This window comes from Nesoenas mayeri, assembly GCF_963082525.1.
Source record: "Nesoenas mayeri genome assembly, chromosome: 2".
NCBI classification, from domain to species: Eukaryota; Metazoa; Chordata; class Aves; order Columbiformes; family Columbidae; genus Nesoenas; species Nesoenas mayeri.
Window position 1 is genome coordinate 113,343,685 of NC_137543.1, and position 19,740 is coordinate 113,363,424.

The following is a 19,740-nucleotide window of genomic DNA, read 5'->3' on the forward strand; positions in this document are numbered from 1 at the left end:
ACAAGAAAAACTATGATGTCTACACTAGCTAAAAAAAGAAAGACATCTGCTTATGCCTTTGAAATCACTGAAGCAGTCAATTACTTGTAACAACAGGCTGAACCCTGGCTTACAGTTTCTATGAGGATAATACTGTGGCTGAAGACAGAGAAATTAAAAAAAACAAACTACAAGCAAAGAAGTAACAATAATCTTCGGCCTTTTATCTTTTACCAACCCTGACAGCCCAATTTCATTTGAAAAACATCTTCCATCCCACACAGCCTTACTAGCTTCCCCGTGTCACACACAGCGGATGCAGCCAATCGACTACACTCCAACAAGCTCCTGCAGTTAGACACAGCCACAAAAAAATATATGTTGGTATTTCTGAAACAATGTTGCTCCAAACATGCCAAATAAAATGTCTGATCTGTGATAACACATCAATATTGCACAGTTTTTCACCTCCTCGTTCAATCAAGCATCTTATGAGGTGCACTTGCTCATCCGATTTGTCACACTGCTGGATAATGTTGCCAATGTCAACATCAGTAAGACTGCAGTTTTTGAAGAGTCCTCCACCAGATGGCTCTTCCCCATTGGCTTTCCCTGTTAGCAGCAGCAAAACTTTAGGCCACATCTGCTTCTCCAGTAATTGTTTTATGAAGCTGTTAGCACAGTCATGGGAGATGTTGCAAATCATCCCTTCAGGAATTTCTGCAAGACAGCCAAGACAACACAACTCACTCAAATCACATAATAAAATCAATCTCATTGTAAACTGATTTCAGTATAATGAACTCCATTAAGCTGAAAGTACACTTGCATCTTTTTGTCCTGATGCTGACAGCCAAATACGTTTGAACATTTTGATTCATCATACTGAAATTTTGTGCATATTCTGGTAGTTCTAAGTGCAAAATACAACAGTAAAAATAAGTAAAAGTGCACTGTTTGAGTAATATCAGTTGCAGAAGCAGGGAAGGGGAGGAAGGGCAAGAGACCAAAAACTGTATGTTAGCATCAAACACATTTTTCATAGCAATTGAGTTTTGTGAAGGGGAGAATGGGAACTCGCTGTACCTTTCACAGAAGACAGCTGTTTCACAAATTGCTTCACTGCATCTTCCTTCAAAACATTTTTATGATGTGCTCCATTTTCAAGCTTGTAGAACTGGACAAACTGTTCAATAACATCCAAGAAAGAATCTGTATCAGCTATGGCTCTGCTTTCATTGCCCCCTGCAAAACATTACAGAAATTGAAAAATCCAGTTCCTTGCTGTCGTGTTTTCAGGGCTCTGAGAAATGTGTTGTGGCAGGTTAAAATCAGATGGCTGAAACTCTTACTGTCAAAAACAGTCCTGTGATGGACTTCATATCCCAAAGGGTATTTGACACACTCATCAAATATACTCCTTACCATAATACACTGGGTTGAAAATGGTAATAGTTCACAGGCTGACCTGCTGATCTGCATGCAGGCAGAACACTGCTGCTTTGCAGTGATACCACTGTTCAGAATTTTTTAAGTAGATGACTAAAACCAGTTATGTTTTCAGCTTAATCAGGTGTCCTGAGCTTGTGTGATTCCTCAGTGTCATTTAGGAAATACAGCCATAAAATAATTTGTCCTCTTAAAAAACAAAACAAGACACACACATACACCAAAATCACAGCTACAAGTTTAAGAGATATGCAGGTAACAGGCAACGGCAGATTTTAGATTATGTCCTAATAAATGCCCTTAAATGACAACTGAAAGACTTGGCCTGATTTTCCAAAAGGCTCTGAGGAGTACATCAAAGACCAAACAAAACTGTAGCTTTATGCCTTAGGACAAAGGGACAGACAACATTGGTTATCTTTCTAGCAGCCAGGATTAACCTCAGACTGTCACCTGTAAAGCCATGTCTTAGTCTCCAGCCTCTCATTTTGCATTAAGCCTAGAAAACTCTTGGGGGCTGTGCACTGGCAAAAGAAATATTGACTACAAAAGACAGAATGAGCTACCTGGAACAGCAACCAAAGCAATTACCCCCACAGGGGAATTGGTGTTAACCTTCTAAATGAGAACCACTGGGCTAAGACCTTCTCCAGCACAGAGCAGGAGATCTCTACAGTAAAGAAAGGGGAACTGTGGGAATGTGCTTGCCAGGAGCCATAAGATGGAAGTACAATGAAACTTGTTGCTTTCCAGCAAACTTCTATGCAATACAGACATGAAACTCGCTTTTTGCCAAGTTTGATTTGCCTATGCAGTCTTTTTCTCCATCTGTACTTTGAGATTTGCATGACACAAGCAAGTCCTGGTTTGAAAAGGTTATGCTTTGGGCTAATACAGTAATAATGCTAATACAGATGTTACCTTAAAGTTCTGGTTGGTTAGTGCCACAGAAAACAAGCAGATCAGGCACCAAACCATCTCAGACTGTACTGAAGAAAAGTTTTCAAGATGAACAATGTCCATGCTTTGGACTTGATTTTAAACAGCAGTCTAAACTACAGCTCGAAAGGATAAGCTGCAGGATCTACCTCCTCAGTTTCTGAACCTCAGAGTCTTACAGGAACATCCTGCCGGACCGGCCAGTCCCTCAGTTCTCATGTGGATACTCCAAAGAGCTTATCCAAGTGGCCTCCTACAACTGGATCCTCCCCTCAAAATGTCTGTGGCCCACCAGTCTTTTTCAGAGCTGGGATGTAAACAGCAACCAAGAAAGTGCATCCCACAGGGGGTCCTGAGTGTAGACAGCTCCCCACCTCCTGCCCCAGCTCTTATCTCTCTGACCTCGCTGCAGGAGAGGTGGCTCAGGCTTGCTCCATTCATCAGGGCAGATAAGAAACTATATAAGGGGTAGTCAGTCTCGATACTGTCACGCTAGGGGAGAACTGTACAATTTGTGTGTTTTCCCATTCTCATTTATTGGAGTGGAAGAGGAAATCGCCATTATTTGGGCAATCACACTTGACACATTAGTTTCCAGAATGGAAACTTATAAAAAAAACCCCAGACAAGTCAGAATCCTTTTCAGCATTAACAGGCTATTATAAAAAAAGCAGACTGGAATTTCACATTAGCACTGGGACAATTAAGATTTGTGTCTTTCTGTAAGACAACAGGTCCTTTGCAAACTGTCTGGAGATATTGTTAATAATTTTTAAAATGCACTTTGAAGTTTCCTCATACTTCCAGAGTGCAACTCCATTTTAGCTCCCCTTCTCTGCTTATTAAAAGCTCTTGTAGTTTTAGTCTGATAGTCTGCTCAGCTACTCTTTTCCCAAACGTGCAGAGGTTAAAATTTTCCAAGTCATACAGGAGTTTTAGCTGCATATCACTGACAAAGATCAAAGGCTAGAACTTTGTGAATAAAGATCTCTCACTAAAATGTTATTTTGCTTTTAAAAGCGTCAGCAACTTCTCGCTCACATTTTCATCATTTCAGAGCTTCTTTTTTGTCAATATTTTCTGTTATTAAAAGCATTTTAAATATGTCACTAACGCTTTAACAAAATGTTTCATTTTCCAAACACTAAAGTGAAGGTAAAAGGTTAAAACTGAAAAAGCATCAAAAAGAAGCAGTTTCTATGATGGGGAAACATCATGTCAAGTGTGAGGAAAATAAACAGAGGCTTATGGTAACTTAAAGCAACTTCTAGTTACTTATTAGATGATATACTAAGACCATCAGTTGGACAGCATGCACCTTCAGGCAAGTAAAAGATGTTCATCATTGACTGATAGGAGATCGGGGTGACAACTCATAGGAAGAGTTACATAAAAAACACATACTACTACCGACTACAAATAAAACAATTTTGTATCTAAAGGATATCATTTCAAAACAGGAAGAGCACACAGTCCATGTAGTACCTGTCCGTTTCTCAGTGGCAGTACGTTTCTCAATGTGATTGTTGACTGCTTTTACAGCATCAAAGTTTTTGTTCTTTTTCAAGATATCTATGACGTATCTTGACCGTGCATCTGGAACAGTGGGGTCAACCCCAAAATTCAGGAGCATGATCACATCTTCTGTTTGGCCTAAAACATTACATGAAAAAAACATGAGAGGAAGAATAATTCTTATTGTTCAGGTATTTTTTTTGCCTTTTTCCATTTCTTTTGTTTGTATTGTTAACTTCCTAGCACAATTTCTAGCATAATTTTAATTGAAAAAATAAATCTAATTTTTTTCAGTGTCATAAGAATGACATATTGTCAAGTATTTTTCCCCAAAAGAAACCCCTTCAAAAAAAATGAAAACTCTGTGTTTATTATTAATAATTGGGAAATGCAAGCACAGAAACACAGTGATTGAATGCCTCATGAGCATCTCACTAGCCAAAGGAATTATATGGAATTCACTTCCTCCCTTATGTCTCAACCCTGTTCTCCAGGCTCTAAGAAAACTGCTCTGTAAATAAAGAAAAATTCAAAACAAGGGATTTTGCCACTGTTTGGAAGGTGACTCAATAAATCAGAATATTTCACATATTTAGGCATGAATATACACAGCTAGGCATTGAGTTTCATTCCAGTGAACATAAACCACGTGATTTTCTTGGTAATAAGCCTTATAACAAAGATGTCTAGTTTGACTAATGGTAGGTACCATTACTTTTACCAGAAACTACTATTCTCTACAGCATTTCACAAGTATTACAGATAACAGATAAACACCATAAATATAGTGGTGATTTAAAGCCTTGACACAGTATCTAATACTCTGGAAGATGACATGCTCCCTTCATAGTATGTCACACTGCACTACCAGGGGAAACTCTGCAGCCCTGCAAGCACCTGCCTGTGCTCCTCTTGCCTCAAAGAGGCATATTTGCTATAAGCCACGTTCTCAGAACAGCCAGGAGAGTGCAGGAGCACCAGATCACCAAGTCATGGAGAAGAAGACTGAGCGATAGTGAGCAAATAAGTGTTGGACCATGACACTTCCCCAGGCACACCACCACAGCACACGGCCTCTGCTACTGCATGTGCCAAAGGCAAAATCTAGATGAGGGAAAAATGATGCAGACTAACACAAAGGCCTTGCTTTGTTTCTCTAAGACTTACCATTCACGCTATTTTAGGGACTGGTTTTGTTAACAGATGGGTGCAAGGATTTATTTCTACATATGTTTACAAGTATATTCTAAATATAAATATAATAAATATACTATACTAAAATATACTATACTATAATACATTGTATATATAATATATATTATATATATTACATATTTCATATATATATATATATAAAAATATATATATAATGTATAATACAGGGTGTTTCAGAAAGATGGACCCAATTTCAAACCAGTGGGATTTCAAACTGGGTCCATCTTTTTGAAATACCCTGTATATATATAATATATAAATATAAAGAAATAAACTTTAATAAATTAATACATATTAAAATATCTATTCAGTATATAATATACATGTACTATATAAATACAAAAATAAACTTTAATAAATATATATATATGGACTATTCTGGAAAATACAGGAGTCATTTAGCAACAGATGGAACTGCTGTAAAAGACAGGTTATACCTTTCCAGAAAATGAAATTATTTAGATATACGTTGTGTATATCTATATCTACGTTGTGACCCACCAGAATGTCATTGCATTTAATGACCTGGAAGTCTGGTGTTATCTTGGCATTGATGTTTATTTCCTGTTGCCACCTAGTGGGCAGAGTAAAAAATACAAGAAGAAACTCCAGGCTAAATTAACATAAATCCCACAGAAAACATGAAGGAAAGCATTTCATTTTCCTCCTCTTACAAGGCACACTTCTACTTAGGTTTTAAATCTTCATCTATTTCAAAGAACAGGATAGGTCTCCAGGTCATCTAATATGATTTTAAGGGCACAACAAACTTTAAAAGGTAACTTCTATGATTCTAGAAACTGCAGCATAGATGTGGGAAAATCATAACCAGTCAAACCAAAGAGCAAAGAAAATGGGCACAATTGGAGTTTTAAAAGGGAGTTGTTGAAATGTTTAAATACTAGTTACCATTACAAAGGCTACATTCAGATAAAAGGACTTTCTTATTTTCTTCCTTAGCATGGAACAGGAAACACTGGGGTCTGAATTTTTCTTCCATTATTCATTTCTCCATATGAAAACAAACCACCACACATACACACACACAAAAATAATTGTATTTACTGCGTTTCTGGGAATATCCGCTGGAAGATGCCACAATATGCAGGAGGGTGCATCCCTCTCTGTCTTGCTGGTTGATCCTCTCCTTCAAGTCTGGCCTCTGAGTCAGTAACCACCTGAAGAGATGGTTCTTTCCTGAAATGATAAAAGAACCCCACTTGTTATACATAGTAAACAAAGATACAGCAGAAACAGATCCTGGAGTGGCAAGATGCATCTGTATGAGACCTTTTCTTGAAAATGGGTAGTAGGAGAGAGAATAAAAATGTGAAAGAAACTGCAGTAAGAGCCAGCTGCATTGTGGGAGACAGGATGCTACACTCTCGCTGACTCGCAGCAAGTGCAAATCTAAGGTTGACTCACGACTCTTTAGTACATACAGAAACTGTTGCTCCACACTGGGGTGCGAGGAAGAAATACTGTATTTTTGTCAAAGCTGAAACATTCAGGTTATGAAAGACCCACATCAATCACACTTTTGCTTCAAGCCATGGAAGAGGACAAACACATTAGGCTTGTACCACTATCAGGCAGAGATGATCAGATAGACTGTTTACAGCATTTCCACAATAGTGCCTTATTGACACATGCAAGGTTATACCTAGATGATATGATCTCATTAGTCTAAAAAAATAATAAACAATTAAAAAGCTGTAGCTGTCAGTTCTCTGATGAAGGCCACTGTTGCTTTATTTTAGCTGCAGATGTCACTCACTTGCTTTGATACACAGTCTGATAACAGCATGAAGTAGATACACTCCAATGGTTTCAACTTTCGCCCCCATGGAAATTAGCCACTTGACTAACTCCGCTACTTCTTGCATCTTCTCACCGTGACCATACAACTCAGAAGTCTGATAACAAAGAGAATAACACATTATTTTACATACACAAGGCATTTCTTTTTTAATTCTATTTCCATGGTTTTTACAACAAGAAGCAGTGGAACAATAACAATCAATCCATATTCCACTGTAAAATGAAACATCTATTACACCTTAAACAATTCAAGTAGAAAGTCAAAACAAATACTCCCAAGAGACGTTTATCTTAAATGAATCTTGTCCTGCTCTGAAGAACACTGAACTTGAAGTCTCTTTTATAATAATTTCTATATTTCTTCTCTGTAATTGACTGAAACTTTCTTCCTTATACTCATCTACGTAAGTGTTACTGTATCCCAACGCAAATATTGCTGTAACCAGATACTGTGCTTTTAAGCTTGGATGAGGCAGCTTACACAGGCAGTTACTCCAAAGCAAGAAAAGGCTGGAGAAATACTTGAAACTGGGAAAAGAGAGTTAGAGACTGAGGGAAGGAGATTTAAGGAACCCAGGTAACCAGTCCTTCTACAGCTCAGGAACCCCATGGACAGAGAACAGGGCAAAGCCCTACTCTCATCCAGCTCAGGAAGCATCTAGCATCAATAAGAGAACAATGATAATATGACTGCTCATGCAAAGACAAGGTGTTAAGCCTAGGGAGACAGCTTTTTGGGCAGAAAAATTCCTAGAAGGTGATCTGATAAAAGTCTAGAATTTTCAAGGAAGTTTAGAGACCAAGATTGAAAGCACACAGCCTGAGCAGAAGGTAGCTGAACTGAAAAAGGATTTTCCAGCAAGGACTTAATGAACAAGAATCACAGTCTATAAGGGCTACAGCAATATGGGGAACTCTGGGGGTGGGCAGAGGAAGCTCAGATGGAAATTGAGACAATATGCCAGAAGGATCAGGACATGAGGGGGTGCTCGGAAACAGCGTTCAGACATAATTTCTCCATTTGTGCCAGTCATATTTTTAAATAGCAGTCTTCACACATGCTTTCAACATCCACAAATGAATCTTTTTTTCTAACACCTCATGCCAAATTTTGACTGGCAAGAATTAGTGTTTGTGCACAGTTACAAAATCAAAATAGAACAAATTACAGGCAGTATGTAATGGCAGCAGGGGAACTTCAAGTTGTCAGAAAGCCACGTTTTCTAATTTTTGCAGAAGAGTAGCAGTGCTTAGAGATTCTTCATCTTGACTTTTTCAGTCTTTCACATGTTCAACAACCCACTAGAATAGCCAAGAATGGTAGGGCCAATTCAGCAACAAAGGGCGTACTATTTTGCAAAGGCAATCCACTTTTACCCTTCTCTATCAATGAGGCATTTTGATTAACTTGCCTAGGAAGGAGGACTTTTTGCTAAGACACCTTACATGTGTCCTCTGCTGCACTGCCATGCTTTAGTGTCAGTGTGAGGAGCACATTCACAGCCCTTGCAGGACTGCTATGGTGCTGTGCCTCAGGCCGGGATACTACAAAGAGCTGCAAACCACAGCAGCTGCAAGGGGCACCTTTGCTTGGGAGCTGCTTTAATCCCAGGCACTGATGCCTTGTCCCCAACACAGCTATGCTGCTCTAGCACTAGAGCAGCTGCTGCCTGGCCATGGACATGGGTGATCCAGGATCAAACCCTGAGCCACCCTCCCTTCCTGAAAAAAACTGAGTAAACACACAACAGATGACAGTGGGTAGCATATAGTCCCATACTGGCTACTCTGCTGGGACTAAGACAGCATGCCTGCCAAATGATGGCTAATCAAGGCATGCTTGTATATGCTCATCCACTAATGAGCATGGCCAGCAGGTCAAGGGAGGTGATTCTGCCCCTCTGCTCTGCTGAGACCCCACCTGGAGTCTTGCATCCAGCTCTGGAGCCTCCAGCACAGGTTGGAGGGGGGCCAGAGGAGGCCACAAAAATGATCAGAGGGCTGGAACAGCTCTGCTGTGAGGACAGGCTGAGAGAGTTGGGGTTGTTCAGCCTGGAGAAGAGAAGGTTCTGGGGAGACCTTATTACTGTCTTTGAGTACTTAAAAAGGGCCTGTAAGAAAAATGGGCACAGACTTTTTAGCAGGGCCTGTTGCAATAAGACAAGGGATAATGGTTTTGAATTAAAGGAGGGGAGATTCAAGATAGATATGAGGAAAAAATTTTTCACAATGAGGGTGGTGAAACACTGGCACAGGTTTCCCAGGGAGGTGGTAGATGCCCTATCCCTGGAAACATTCAAGGCCAGGCTGGATGGGACTCTGAGCAACCTGATCTAGTTGAAGATGTCCCTGCTCATTGCAGAGGGGTTGGACTAGAAGAGCTTTGAAGGTCCCTTCCAACTCAAACTACTCTGTGATTCTAATTATCCTATTGTTATAAACAAGCCTATGAAAAGATGTCAATCTATTTCTTTTGCCTTTCCCTTCTTCTTCAGAATTACTCCTGCTCACTCCATCAGGCACCGAACTCAGATACATTTATGGAAAAAGCCCTAAGTTGAAATTATTATGACAAAGCTACCACAAGCACTGCAACAGTCAAATAGCAAATTTTGGTAGATTCCATCAACATGCTCTAAACTGTTAATTTGCCAGCCAGAAAAAAAAAAAAAAAAAACAACAAGTAAATGTACTGTGTAGCCTACAGTTAACACCCTCTGAAGAGAGAGGAGAACCATGGCACTGTTAGAAATCTAGTACACTTCAGCGTAAAGTCTAACGGAATTTCACAACGAATGGGTAACCATATCTTGTATCAGGAATAATGTGGCCAGCAGGACTAGAGAAGGGATTGTGCTACTGTACTCATGTACTGGTGAGGCCGCACTTTGAATACTATGTTCAGTTTTGGTGACGGAAAGAGTGCAGAGGAGGGCAATGAAGCTGATGAGGGGCCTGGAGCACAAGTCTGATGAGGAGTAGTTGAGGGAACTCGGGCTGTTTAGCCTGGAGAAAAGGAGGCTGAGGAGAGACCTTACTGCTGTCTACAACTACCTGAAAGGAGGCTGTAGCATGGAGGGTGTTGGTCTCTTCTCCCAAGTAGCAAGTAATAGGATGACAGGAAACGGCCTCAAGTTGTGCCAGGGGAGGTTTAGATTGGATATTAGGAAAAAAATTCTTCATGGAAAGGGTTGTCAGGCATTGGAACAGGCTGCCCAGGGAAGTGGTGGAGTCACCATCCCTGGAGGTGTTTAAAAGGCATATAGATGAGGTTCTTAGGGACATGGTTTAGTGCTAGAGTTAGGTTAGATTATGGTTGGACTCAGTGATCCTGAGGGTCTCTTCCAGCTGAAATGATCCTATGATTCTATATATTTTAAAAATAAGTTATATACAGCAGAACTATAACTTCTACACACAAAGAAATGGAAGAATAAAACAAAAAAAAAATGCAAAGAGAAGAATTTTTTAATGGTCCGTAAGAAAGGCTTTACATAAGTACAGTTGAAACAGGTTGGACATCTGCTGTGTGATAACATACATGCATTGTGAGATGCCTCTAGAAAACTGGTATGTCACTGCTATGGACACTGGCTGCTCCTGAGTGGCAGAACTGATGAACTCCCAGCAGCTCCTGGCTCACCGCTGGCCTCCAGCTACAACTTGGGCCCCCCTGGCTCCCAAGGGGCCAGAAGCAATGGCTGTGCACACCCTTCATGCATCCAAAGTGTTTTGGTGGGATATCCATGCACAAAAGCAGGAGCGAGCAGCAGCAAGCCCGACAAGGCCACCTAGCTCACACAAAGTTGTGGGCAGAGACTAATGCGGCAGAACACGAGGAATTACAAGCTAAAGAAAAGAGCAAGTTTCAGAAGAGCAACATAAAGATCAAATTCTGCGATCTGCAAATGACATAATCTCAGTAAAATGTATTAGGAATTGTTGTTACTCAGTTACGCTTCCATCCTGACAAAATCCTCAAAGTCATGTAGAATGTGTCAAAGCCTCTAGGGAGAAAGTTTAGCAGTTGTTGCCCAGGTATAAAGCAATCTACCAAAAATCTGGGGTGTTGACGGAAGGGAAAATTCCAACCCTGCACCCAGCTCAACTCCCTGTAATCATACTCAGTTCAGAGACAGGCTAGCAAAGTATAAAAATACCCTATCTCACATATATCATATGTTCTCCTTGTTGGAAAACATATCCAACTTAACTGATGTCAGGCATTTTTCAGCATTAAATTGTCAGGTTAGAAGTGTCACATGAATAGCTTGCTGTAATAGAGAGAAAGATGTCTTCTTTTGACCAAATTAAAGGAAATATTAAGTTACATATAGAAATTATGCAAATTAAAGATTTTTTAATTTTCAGGTGAAAAGGGACAAAATAGATGATTTTACATTATCATACAAAGCTCATATATTATTTTCCATTTTATTTTTCTTATATCTGTTTTAGACTTGCCCACAAGACAGAAAATCTCTCACTAAAGTGAACAGGAAGAAAAGAAAGACAAAATTTAAAGGATGCTACTTTACCTCAAAGAGATTCTTCAGGGATAACTGGTTGACTCTAAGATTGGTGGGCAACTCCTTCTTCTCGGATAACAACAACAGACAAGACTGAAAAAAACCCAAACAAACAACAAGAAAATTAGTGATCTTAAAAGCATACTTAGAGACTTTGTTTTTCATTGCCTCACAAGATCTTGTAGGAAAGCAAATGAGAGCTAACAACATTTCAGATCTTTTTTTAAGATCATAGAAGATCACTGTATCTCCTTTTTCATTTTTCAACTGAATTGATGTAATACACAGTAGACTGTGGGAACCTGTGGCCAATGAAAGTTTCCTCAGAAAGCAAACAAATCAACCAGCCAAACATGTAGAAAGATCAGGCCCTAAAAGTCCCTCCAATACACCTTTGCAGTGACCTTTTGCTTTAGGAATGAACCTTTACATTAATGGAGATGAGACTCCCCAGCTACACCAACATCCTGAGCAGAATGCAAGAACTGCATACTGTATCTTCTTCTGTTTTCCCAGTATCCCTAAAAACTTTTACTTGCTCCTTGAAAACGCACCTAGCTTCACCAGTGGACAAGGGAAGAACTGTGGATGTCATGTACCTGGACTTCTGTAAGGCCTTCAATACAGTCATCCACAACATTCTTAACTCTAAATAGGAAAGCTATGAGTTTGATGGATGGACTGTTGGATGGGTAAGGAATTGGCTGGATGGCTGTACCCAAAGAGTTACAGTCAATGGCTCAGTGTCCATATGGAAACCAGTAACGAGTAGTGCCCCACAAGGGTCTGTACTGGGACCAGAACTATCTAATATCTTCATCAGTGACACAGGTCGTGGGATTGCATCGTACATTCAATTACTCAGCAAGTCTGAAGATGGCACCAAGCTGAGTGATGCAGTTGATACACTTGAGGGACGGGATGCCATCCAGAAGGACCCTGACAGGCTCAAGAAGCAGGCCCATGTGAATGTCCTTGAGTTCAACAAGACCAAGTGCAAGGTTGCCCTGCACCTGGGTTAGGGCAATCCCCAGTATTAATACAGACTGGAAAATGAAAGGATTGAGATTAGTCCTGTGGAGGAGGCCCTGGGGGTACTGGTGGCTGAAAAATTGGACATGAGATGGCAACATGAGCTTCTAGCTCAGAAGGCCAATTGTATCCTGGGCTACATCAAATGAGACATGACCAGCAGGTTAAGGGAGGTGATGCTGCCCCCCTACAGGAAACACATGGACCTGTTGGAGACGGTCCAGAGGAAGCCACAAAAGTGATCAGAGGGCTGGAACACCTCTGCTATGAAGACAGGCTGAGAGAGTTGGGGTTGTTCAGCCTGAAGAAGAGAAGGTTTTGAGGAGACTTTATTGCAGCCTTTCAATATATAAAGAGGGCTTATAAGAAAGACTTTTTAACAAGGCCTGTCATGACAGGGCAAAGTGCAATGGTTTTAGCCTGAAAGAGGATAGGTTTAAACTGGACATAAGGAAGAATTTTTTTATTATATGGGTGGTGAAACACTGTAACAGGTTCCCCAGAGAAAGTGTGGATGACCCATCATTGAAAGTGTTCACGGCCAGGTTAGACTGAGCTTTAAGCAACCTATTTTAGCGGAATATGTCCCTGTCTGCTGCAGGGGGTGTTGGATGGGCAATGTGAGGCTGCAGTCAGTCTATAGCAGTCCCTCTCTGTCCCTCCCTCCTCCTTATGCTTCTCCCCTGCTCCAGTGTGGGTCCTCCATGGTCTGAGGTTCGTCTCAGGAGCCTGCTCCTGCATGGTCTCTCCACAGGTCACAAGGGAACCCCTGTCCTTGAGCACCTCCTCCCCCTCCATCCTCTCCTTCTGCCACACTGGTGCTCACAGGGCTGTTTCTCTCACTTTTTTTTCCCTTTGTTCTGCTAGGCAGGATTTTGCCCGTTTTAAAACACCCTCTCCCAGAGGCAAAACCACCACAGCTGAGGGGCTCAGCCATGTCCTGCGGTGGGGCCATTGGAACTCAGAGAGCCCCTGCAGCCCCTCCTGCCAGCACCTCACCACCAACAGCCAATACAGGTGTAACCCTGACAATGATCTTTTTTTTTTTTTTTTTTTTACAGTCACTATAAAAAAGATGATTAAAATAACTTCAGGTGATTCACCTTCTGATTTTTCTAAGCGATCTGGGTTTTTTTTAACAATCACATATGTCCACTGAGATGGCCCTTTATCTGTGGGTCTTTCACGGACAGTTTCAAAAATCCAGCTTATCATACAGAAGGAAAAGTAAAAGGGACCACAAATAAACACATCTTTTCTCCCGCGGGTTCCTTTCGAGAATAATGACTCTAGATGGCACTGTAATTATAGCAGAGACAACAGCAAGAGACAAGCAGGATTTCAGGTTCACTGTATCCCTTTGAGAAATGAATTTCAGAAATTATTTATCACTTAAAGTATTTTTCAAGTCTTAAAAACAAAGACATTTGAACTAGCAAACAATAAATATTCCTGTTTTGAATTTTAAAGGTAACATGAGCTCACCCCAATGAGGTAAGACATGAGCACCCAGTAGGTAATGCAGCAACAGACTTACCCGCCATTTCCCTTTCTGGGCCAACCTTTCTATCACCCCTTGCCAAACCAGGGCATCAAACCTTGCTCTGAAAATATAATCATATGCAGGGGGAAAAGTTGGTGGGAAGACTTGTACATCTGCAAGAATAAGCAATTAAGAAAACTGTTTAGTATACACAGCACTTAAAAGTTGGGGTCTCCAACTAAAGTACATCATTGTACAGTGACAATTTTAGCCTGATTAATACCTAGAAGAACACCAAATAGGGGCTCAAATATCCCTAGCCACCAAGCTGATATGGCACATTGTTATCAGCTGCCAGTCTTCACTAAACAAGGGGAATAAATAAATTTAATCCCTGCACTCAAGGAACACCTCTAACCCTCAAGACATTGTGAACCTCATGGTGGTTCTTCCACCTGCGGGTGAGCCCAGCTACAGATGCTGCTAAAGCTAATCAAGGTCCTTAACACAGGGCTATAAGTTCAAGTAAATGCAGTAGGGGCACAACTCGAAATCTCCTGGCACACCTGCAGGCCCTACCAGACAAAGCCTGTCAACTGGACAAAAATACAAGTAGAGGAGAAGAGGGCAGGGAGACAAAGGGTGGACATTGCATAAAAAAAACCCCCCGTATGATGCCACACAAACGTCGAATTCCCTCTTTTCATTGCTGCCCATTGCTAGGTGAGGAAAAGTCCCCCACACTGGAATACACCGCCCTGTGAACTCAAGTTTAAGCTGAGTATCTTCTTCTAATTTTCAAATCTACCTAGCTAAAAGAAAAGCAGAGTGGTTTGGACAGAAAACACTAAAGACTTAGGGGTCTGTCGCTACAAACCTCAACCCTTGCCTCTCTGACTCTGAATTTCAACCTTTTCTAACTATTCCACAATTGATGTGTTCTTGTGACACAACACACTCCCCCGCACAGTGTTTTGGGATTGTTGGCATCTGCTATATATAAACTGGACCAAGTTCACCATATCCTTTTGATTAGGCCACTCAACTTATTCATAATCCTCAAACAGACCTGGGGCACTAAGGATCAAATGAATGATCTCACAGAGGATGCCCTAATGAGGATGATGTTATTGTTGTAGTGATGTTGCCATCACTACTGAAAGGCCGTTAGAAAAATTAAGCTCTTAATTTGAGTTTACCGTTGACACTTATGAAGATTCCTGCTACAAAATCAGCAACTTGAGTTCGATCTGCAGAAGCATTCAGGAGAATCAAACCTCTATGAAACATAGAAATTGCCTCATACGTGTCTGGTAACATGATCAGTGACTGGCCAGCTCTATAATAAGCCTGAGAAAAAAAGGAAAACAAAAAAAGACCATTGTTGGGAAAATATTCAGAGATCTTTACTACAAAATAAAATGTTATCTTTTTTCCTAAATTCTCTAATTACGCTATAAAAATGACACGTAGCACTATTTTTACAGTTTCTTAAACATAGATCCAAAAAAGTGCAATAAACACCCTTGAAATTTACAATATGCTACTGATGTCATAAAAGATACTATGAGTGACAGATCCCAGAATACAAAACTTGCAAAATAACTACAGGATGAAAGACATACTTTTAGGAAGAATATTTTGACCTCCTCTGAACAGGTTTTGTTTTGTTGTTTGATTTTTTTTTTCGTCACAAGGTCCTGAATATAAGTGTATGTCCCCAGGTCATTGCATTTTGCAGAATTTACCAAAATGCATATATTCATCAGCCAATGGCACCTGAATATGTTTATATTAACCACACAACTAGGTTATACCAGCTCAGAGTCACAGTGGAGTCAATTTGTTTAAACCAGGTATTTGGCATACTGCAATACAGTGCAAGTTAAATTGATATTTGCTTGCAATTTTACCATATCTAAATCAAATATCTTCTACTAAAGTCTCTGGGAGTCTGTAGCGGTTAGTCCTGAAGACTATTTATTGTACATAAAAGCCAACCCAAGTCTATGATTCCATATTATAAATACTGTACAATCTCTATTTATTCCCAGCAGATGAGTATTTGAGTCAATGTGTATTTAATCAGTGTGTACTTAATCACAAGTGCACGTGTAGTGTATTGTTCTGTCCACTCGCAATACAACATGACCTAGAGCACCACGTACCGCTCCCAGGAACTGTGGTCTCACTAACATGTAAAGAATATTAGGGCACACAGTCCAAGGGAGCCTTCAAAGCTAAGTGCCCATCCCAGACCTGGCTGCTGTCAGTGACTGATGGATCTGTACCATAAGCCAGGCTCTGCAAGACCACAGGTGAACACAGAGCTGACAAACCTCACCACTGATGGGATCTGTGCAGCGTTCCGCGGCCCCAGCAGAAATCTGGCCGGTGCTGTGTCATCCCAGGGTCGCCAGCATCACAAGGGCACATAAGATTTTATTACTTGCTACCACCTTGTCTGGGATATTAATGAAATAGTTATCTTTCTTGAAAGCATTGGTGGCTCTCTTACTGGGACCCAGAAAGAACCAGCATCTCCTGGTGAAAAAGAGCGCTGCTTCATTTCATCAGAAGTACTGTTACAGTAGTAATTCTGATACGCATGTACAGCCTCAGACACCGATCCTGGAGTTTTAGGCTATGTTTGCTTATCACACCTCAAAAACAAAATACAATAAAAACCAGATATTTAAACATCTGCCTACCTTAATATACTCTGGATCCCAGCGTAAGCTCTGGTAGGCAGAAAACACTGCTTCATTCCATTTACCAAGATTGTACAAGGCAGTTGATTTGTTGCAGTGTAACACAGCTATGTCCCTGGCACACCTAAAAAAAAAAAGTCTTTAGCATAACCATTATAGCTGTTTACTCGCTTGAAAAAAGATGCATTGTACTTTATAGTTAGCAACAAGAAAAAGGTCTACATACCATGCACCTAACAAAATCATAGGTAAAAATGGAGTTGTAGAAAACAAAGATCATTTGAACAGCAGCTATAAAATCTCTTAGTGACATCCTAAGTGATACCTTAGTGACATCCTGGTTTTTTCTGAAGCAAAAAGCCAACTCACTGGAATAACACAGTATCAGGATTTAGAAAGAGTTGAGACCAGTGGGGTCAAAATCATTTTCACCGGTGGCCACATCAGCCTGGTGGTTGCCTTCAGAGAGCCGAATGTAATTTTAGAACTGTATAAATGTAACTATTCCTATACAGTTTGACTCCACTGGTTTAGACCATCTTAACACACCCAGATATGTCTCAGTGAAAGCCAGTGGCCAAGAATGGGAGAAAACAGACACGCAAATGGAAGCTGCTAGATGGAAAGAATGCTAAACACATTTTGGTCACCAAAAAAAACCTAAACACATTTTACTGTATCACCAGTTGATGAAGTCAACAGAATTATCCACATCTATACCAGGTAAGAAATAAAGAAATATATTTTAGAGAACAAGAATTTACTAAAGTATGTAAATCATCTGCTGGATCAAACAGATTTGCTGGAAAGAGTTACAAATTACAGGACTACAGTTCAGGGGAACTGAGAAGCCTGGAAAACTTGTCTTGCCTGTGGTCAAATAAATAGTACGTGCTACAGAGCTGCATTCTTCATCTTATTCCTATCTACAAATATACACTCAAGAAAGTTGCTTGAACTACACTGAACACGTGCAGGGCACGCTCTTGCACACAGGCAAATCCTGACAAGGCAGCCTACAGCAAGGGGACAGGAGATGCTCAGGAGCAGATCCCTGTGGTACAACAAAGCCTCACTGCCTGCGAGGGGCAGGTGCTAGTTGCAACCTGCTCAGCTCTGTCCAGTGTGTATATATATATATATATACATATATATATATATATGCATACACACACATCCTTCCTGTATATGCTCTAGATTTACTTTACTACTTAGTCTAAATGGGTAGTAGTCGAAATAAATGAATGGCTGGTGTTAAATTACATTAATAGCAGTGTTAATACATGGTAATGAATATTTAATTGTTAACATAATACTCAACTATTTAATTCCTAATAACATTAGCAACTGGTGTTAACTGATGAAAACAAGCACTTAACATTTGGAAATAAATACTCAAAGAATTCTTCTGCTAAAAAATTATCTGAGAGTACTAAGAAAGCTCAAATAACAAGAACAAAGTAACTTGCATGAATCACTTTAATTGGATGACCCATGCAGCAACAGGCCACAGACATGGCAGAATCTCAGCATGTCAGCTAAGAAACAGAAGTAATTTAGCAGAAACCAACATGGTTTATGGAAAATTAATTTGTGTTTTAATTACACTAATTTATAATTGATACTTATATAAAAATATTCAGATTACATTCACTAACTAATCTCCCACATTTGTGGCAGGAAGAGCAATTCCTCTTTAATTATAAAACTAGTACACTGAAGAGTGTGACAAAAGATACAAGAAAATCAGGTATCAGGGCAAGAAATACAGTTCTGAGTTAACTGTAATACTGCAAAAGTTTCAGACTGTCTTATAGTTTAAATCTTGTAATTCAAGAATACTTACGGGACCCATTGTATTAAACAACCAAGCGTATTTAAAGCTTGATCATACTTCCTGATAGCCAAAGCGTAATTTCCATTTTTAAAATCCTGGTTTCCAGCTTGTCTCATATGTTGTGCATATTCCATGGCATCCATGCTAATTAAGAGAAAAAAAATTAATCAAACAGAAGCATTGATTTATGAGACACTTCTGTCCCTAAAATTCACTTACATTTTCACCTTAGTTTTTGCATATTTGAAAAGAAGGACAAAAGAGCATATATTTTTTGTTAGCTGCAGTTGGAATAGTAAAATATAACTCAGGTGACAGCCTCCTCTTTGCTGTCGACGCCTCAACTTCCCACCTATTTTTTAATCAACTTCAACTAACCAGATCTATCACTGATATGCACTTTTTCAGTTCTTCTCCTCAAGTCTTAAACTATATTTTTAAAATTAAGATTCCAAATTATTTAAATGCGTGCACACACACTAAATGCAGGAGGAAATACCCAAGAGAACAGAGTTTGTATGTTTAAGAAATACATGAAGCTAAACATCTCAATCGATTAAACACAAAACTGATTTACTTGCTTTTTATTTATCTTCATGCCTTTTGTTCAGCCTCTCTGGATATACATTCAACAAACCAAGGGATACAAAACCACATTGAAACTGGATTACTGCATGAAAACACTGTAATGTAAGTATTTTAATAGTACATAAGGACCTCAAATCAGATATAAAACAGTTATTAAAATGAATATTGCAAGCACCTGAAGAAAACAAAAGCTGAAACAGGCGTTAACTGCAAATGACTGAAAACATATGTAATCATTAGAATTGCAAAATCAGGTTCATTACATAAAACTTATCACATGATCAAGCAGCTAGATAAGGGCAACAAACAAAAGAGGAAAAACAGCTACGTGTATGTTGAGAAACAACATAAAGTCACAGAGAAGAGAAAAATCCAATGCTAAAGTCTTGCGCAGAACTGTCTTCACAGATGTGTTGTCCCAAAGATGGATTCTCCACCCAATCCACACACAGAGTCGAGATATTAATTTAATTACAATTCTGCTCAGAAAGGGGTGCTAGCTGGTAATCCGCTAAACTAGCACACCTCAGTTTCCAAGACTTAGGTTATTTATACATTGGTCTGTACTGAACTCCTCCTCTCTACTACATATGTATTTCTACCTATTATATATGTTAATTGGCTAAGAGTCTTCTCACCTTC

General features: G+C 39.8%; 1 protein-coding gene across 1 annotated transcript in view; it reads right to left on the reverse strand.

Annotated features, from left to right (window-relative positions):
* Nucleotides 1-18,653, reverse strand: part of TRANK1 (tetratricopeptide repeat and ankyrin repeat containing 1) — a gene marked incomplete at both ends in the record, with an annotated part of 43,884 nt that extends 25,231 nt beyond the window's left edge. Inside the window, 10 exons of the mRNA XM_080339698.1 lie at nt 448-699; nt 1,066-1,224; nt 3,853-4,020; nt 6,163-6,294; nt 6,875-7,013; nt 11,457-11,540; nt 14,017-14,135; nt 15,162-15,312; nt 16,674-16,797; nt 18,520-18,653. Coding sequence (XP_080195824.1) covers nt 448-699; nt 1,066-1,224; nt 3,853-4,020; nt 6,163-6,294; nt 6,875-7,013; nt 11,457-11,540; nt 14,017-14,135; nt 15,162-15,312; nt 16,674-16,797; nt 18,520-18,653 — 1,462 coding nt within the window. The remainder of the gene's footprint in view (nt 1-447; nt 700-1,065; nt 1,225-3,852; nt 4,021-6,162; nt 6,295-6,874; nt 7,014-11,456; nt 11,541-14,016; nt 14,136-15,161; nt 15,313-16,673; nt 16,798-18,519) is intronic.
* Nucleotides 18,654-19,740: the final 1,087 nt, after the last annotated feature.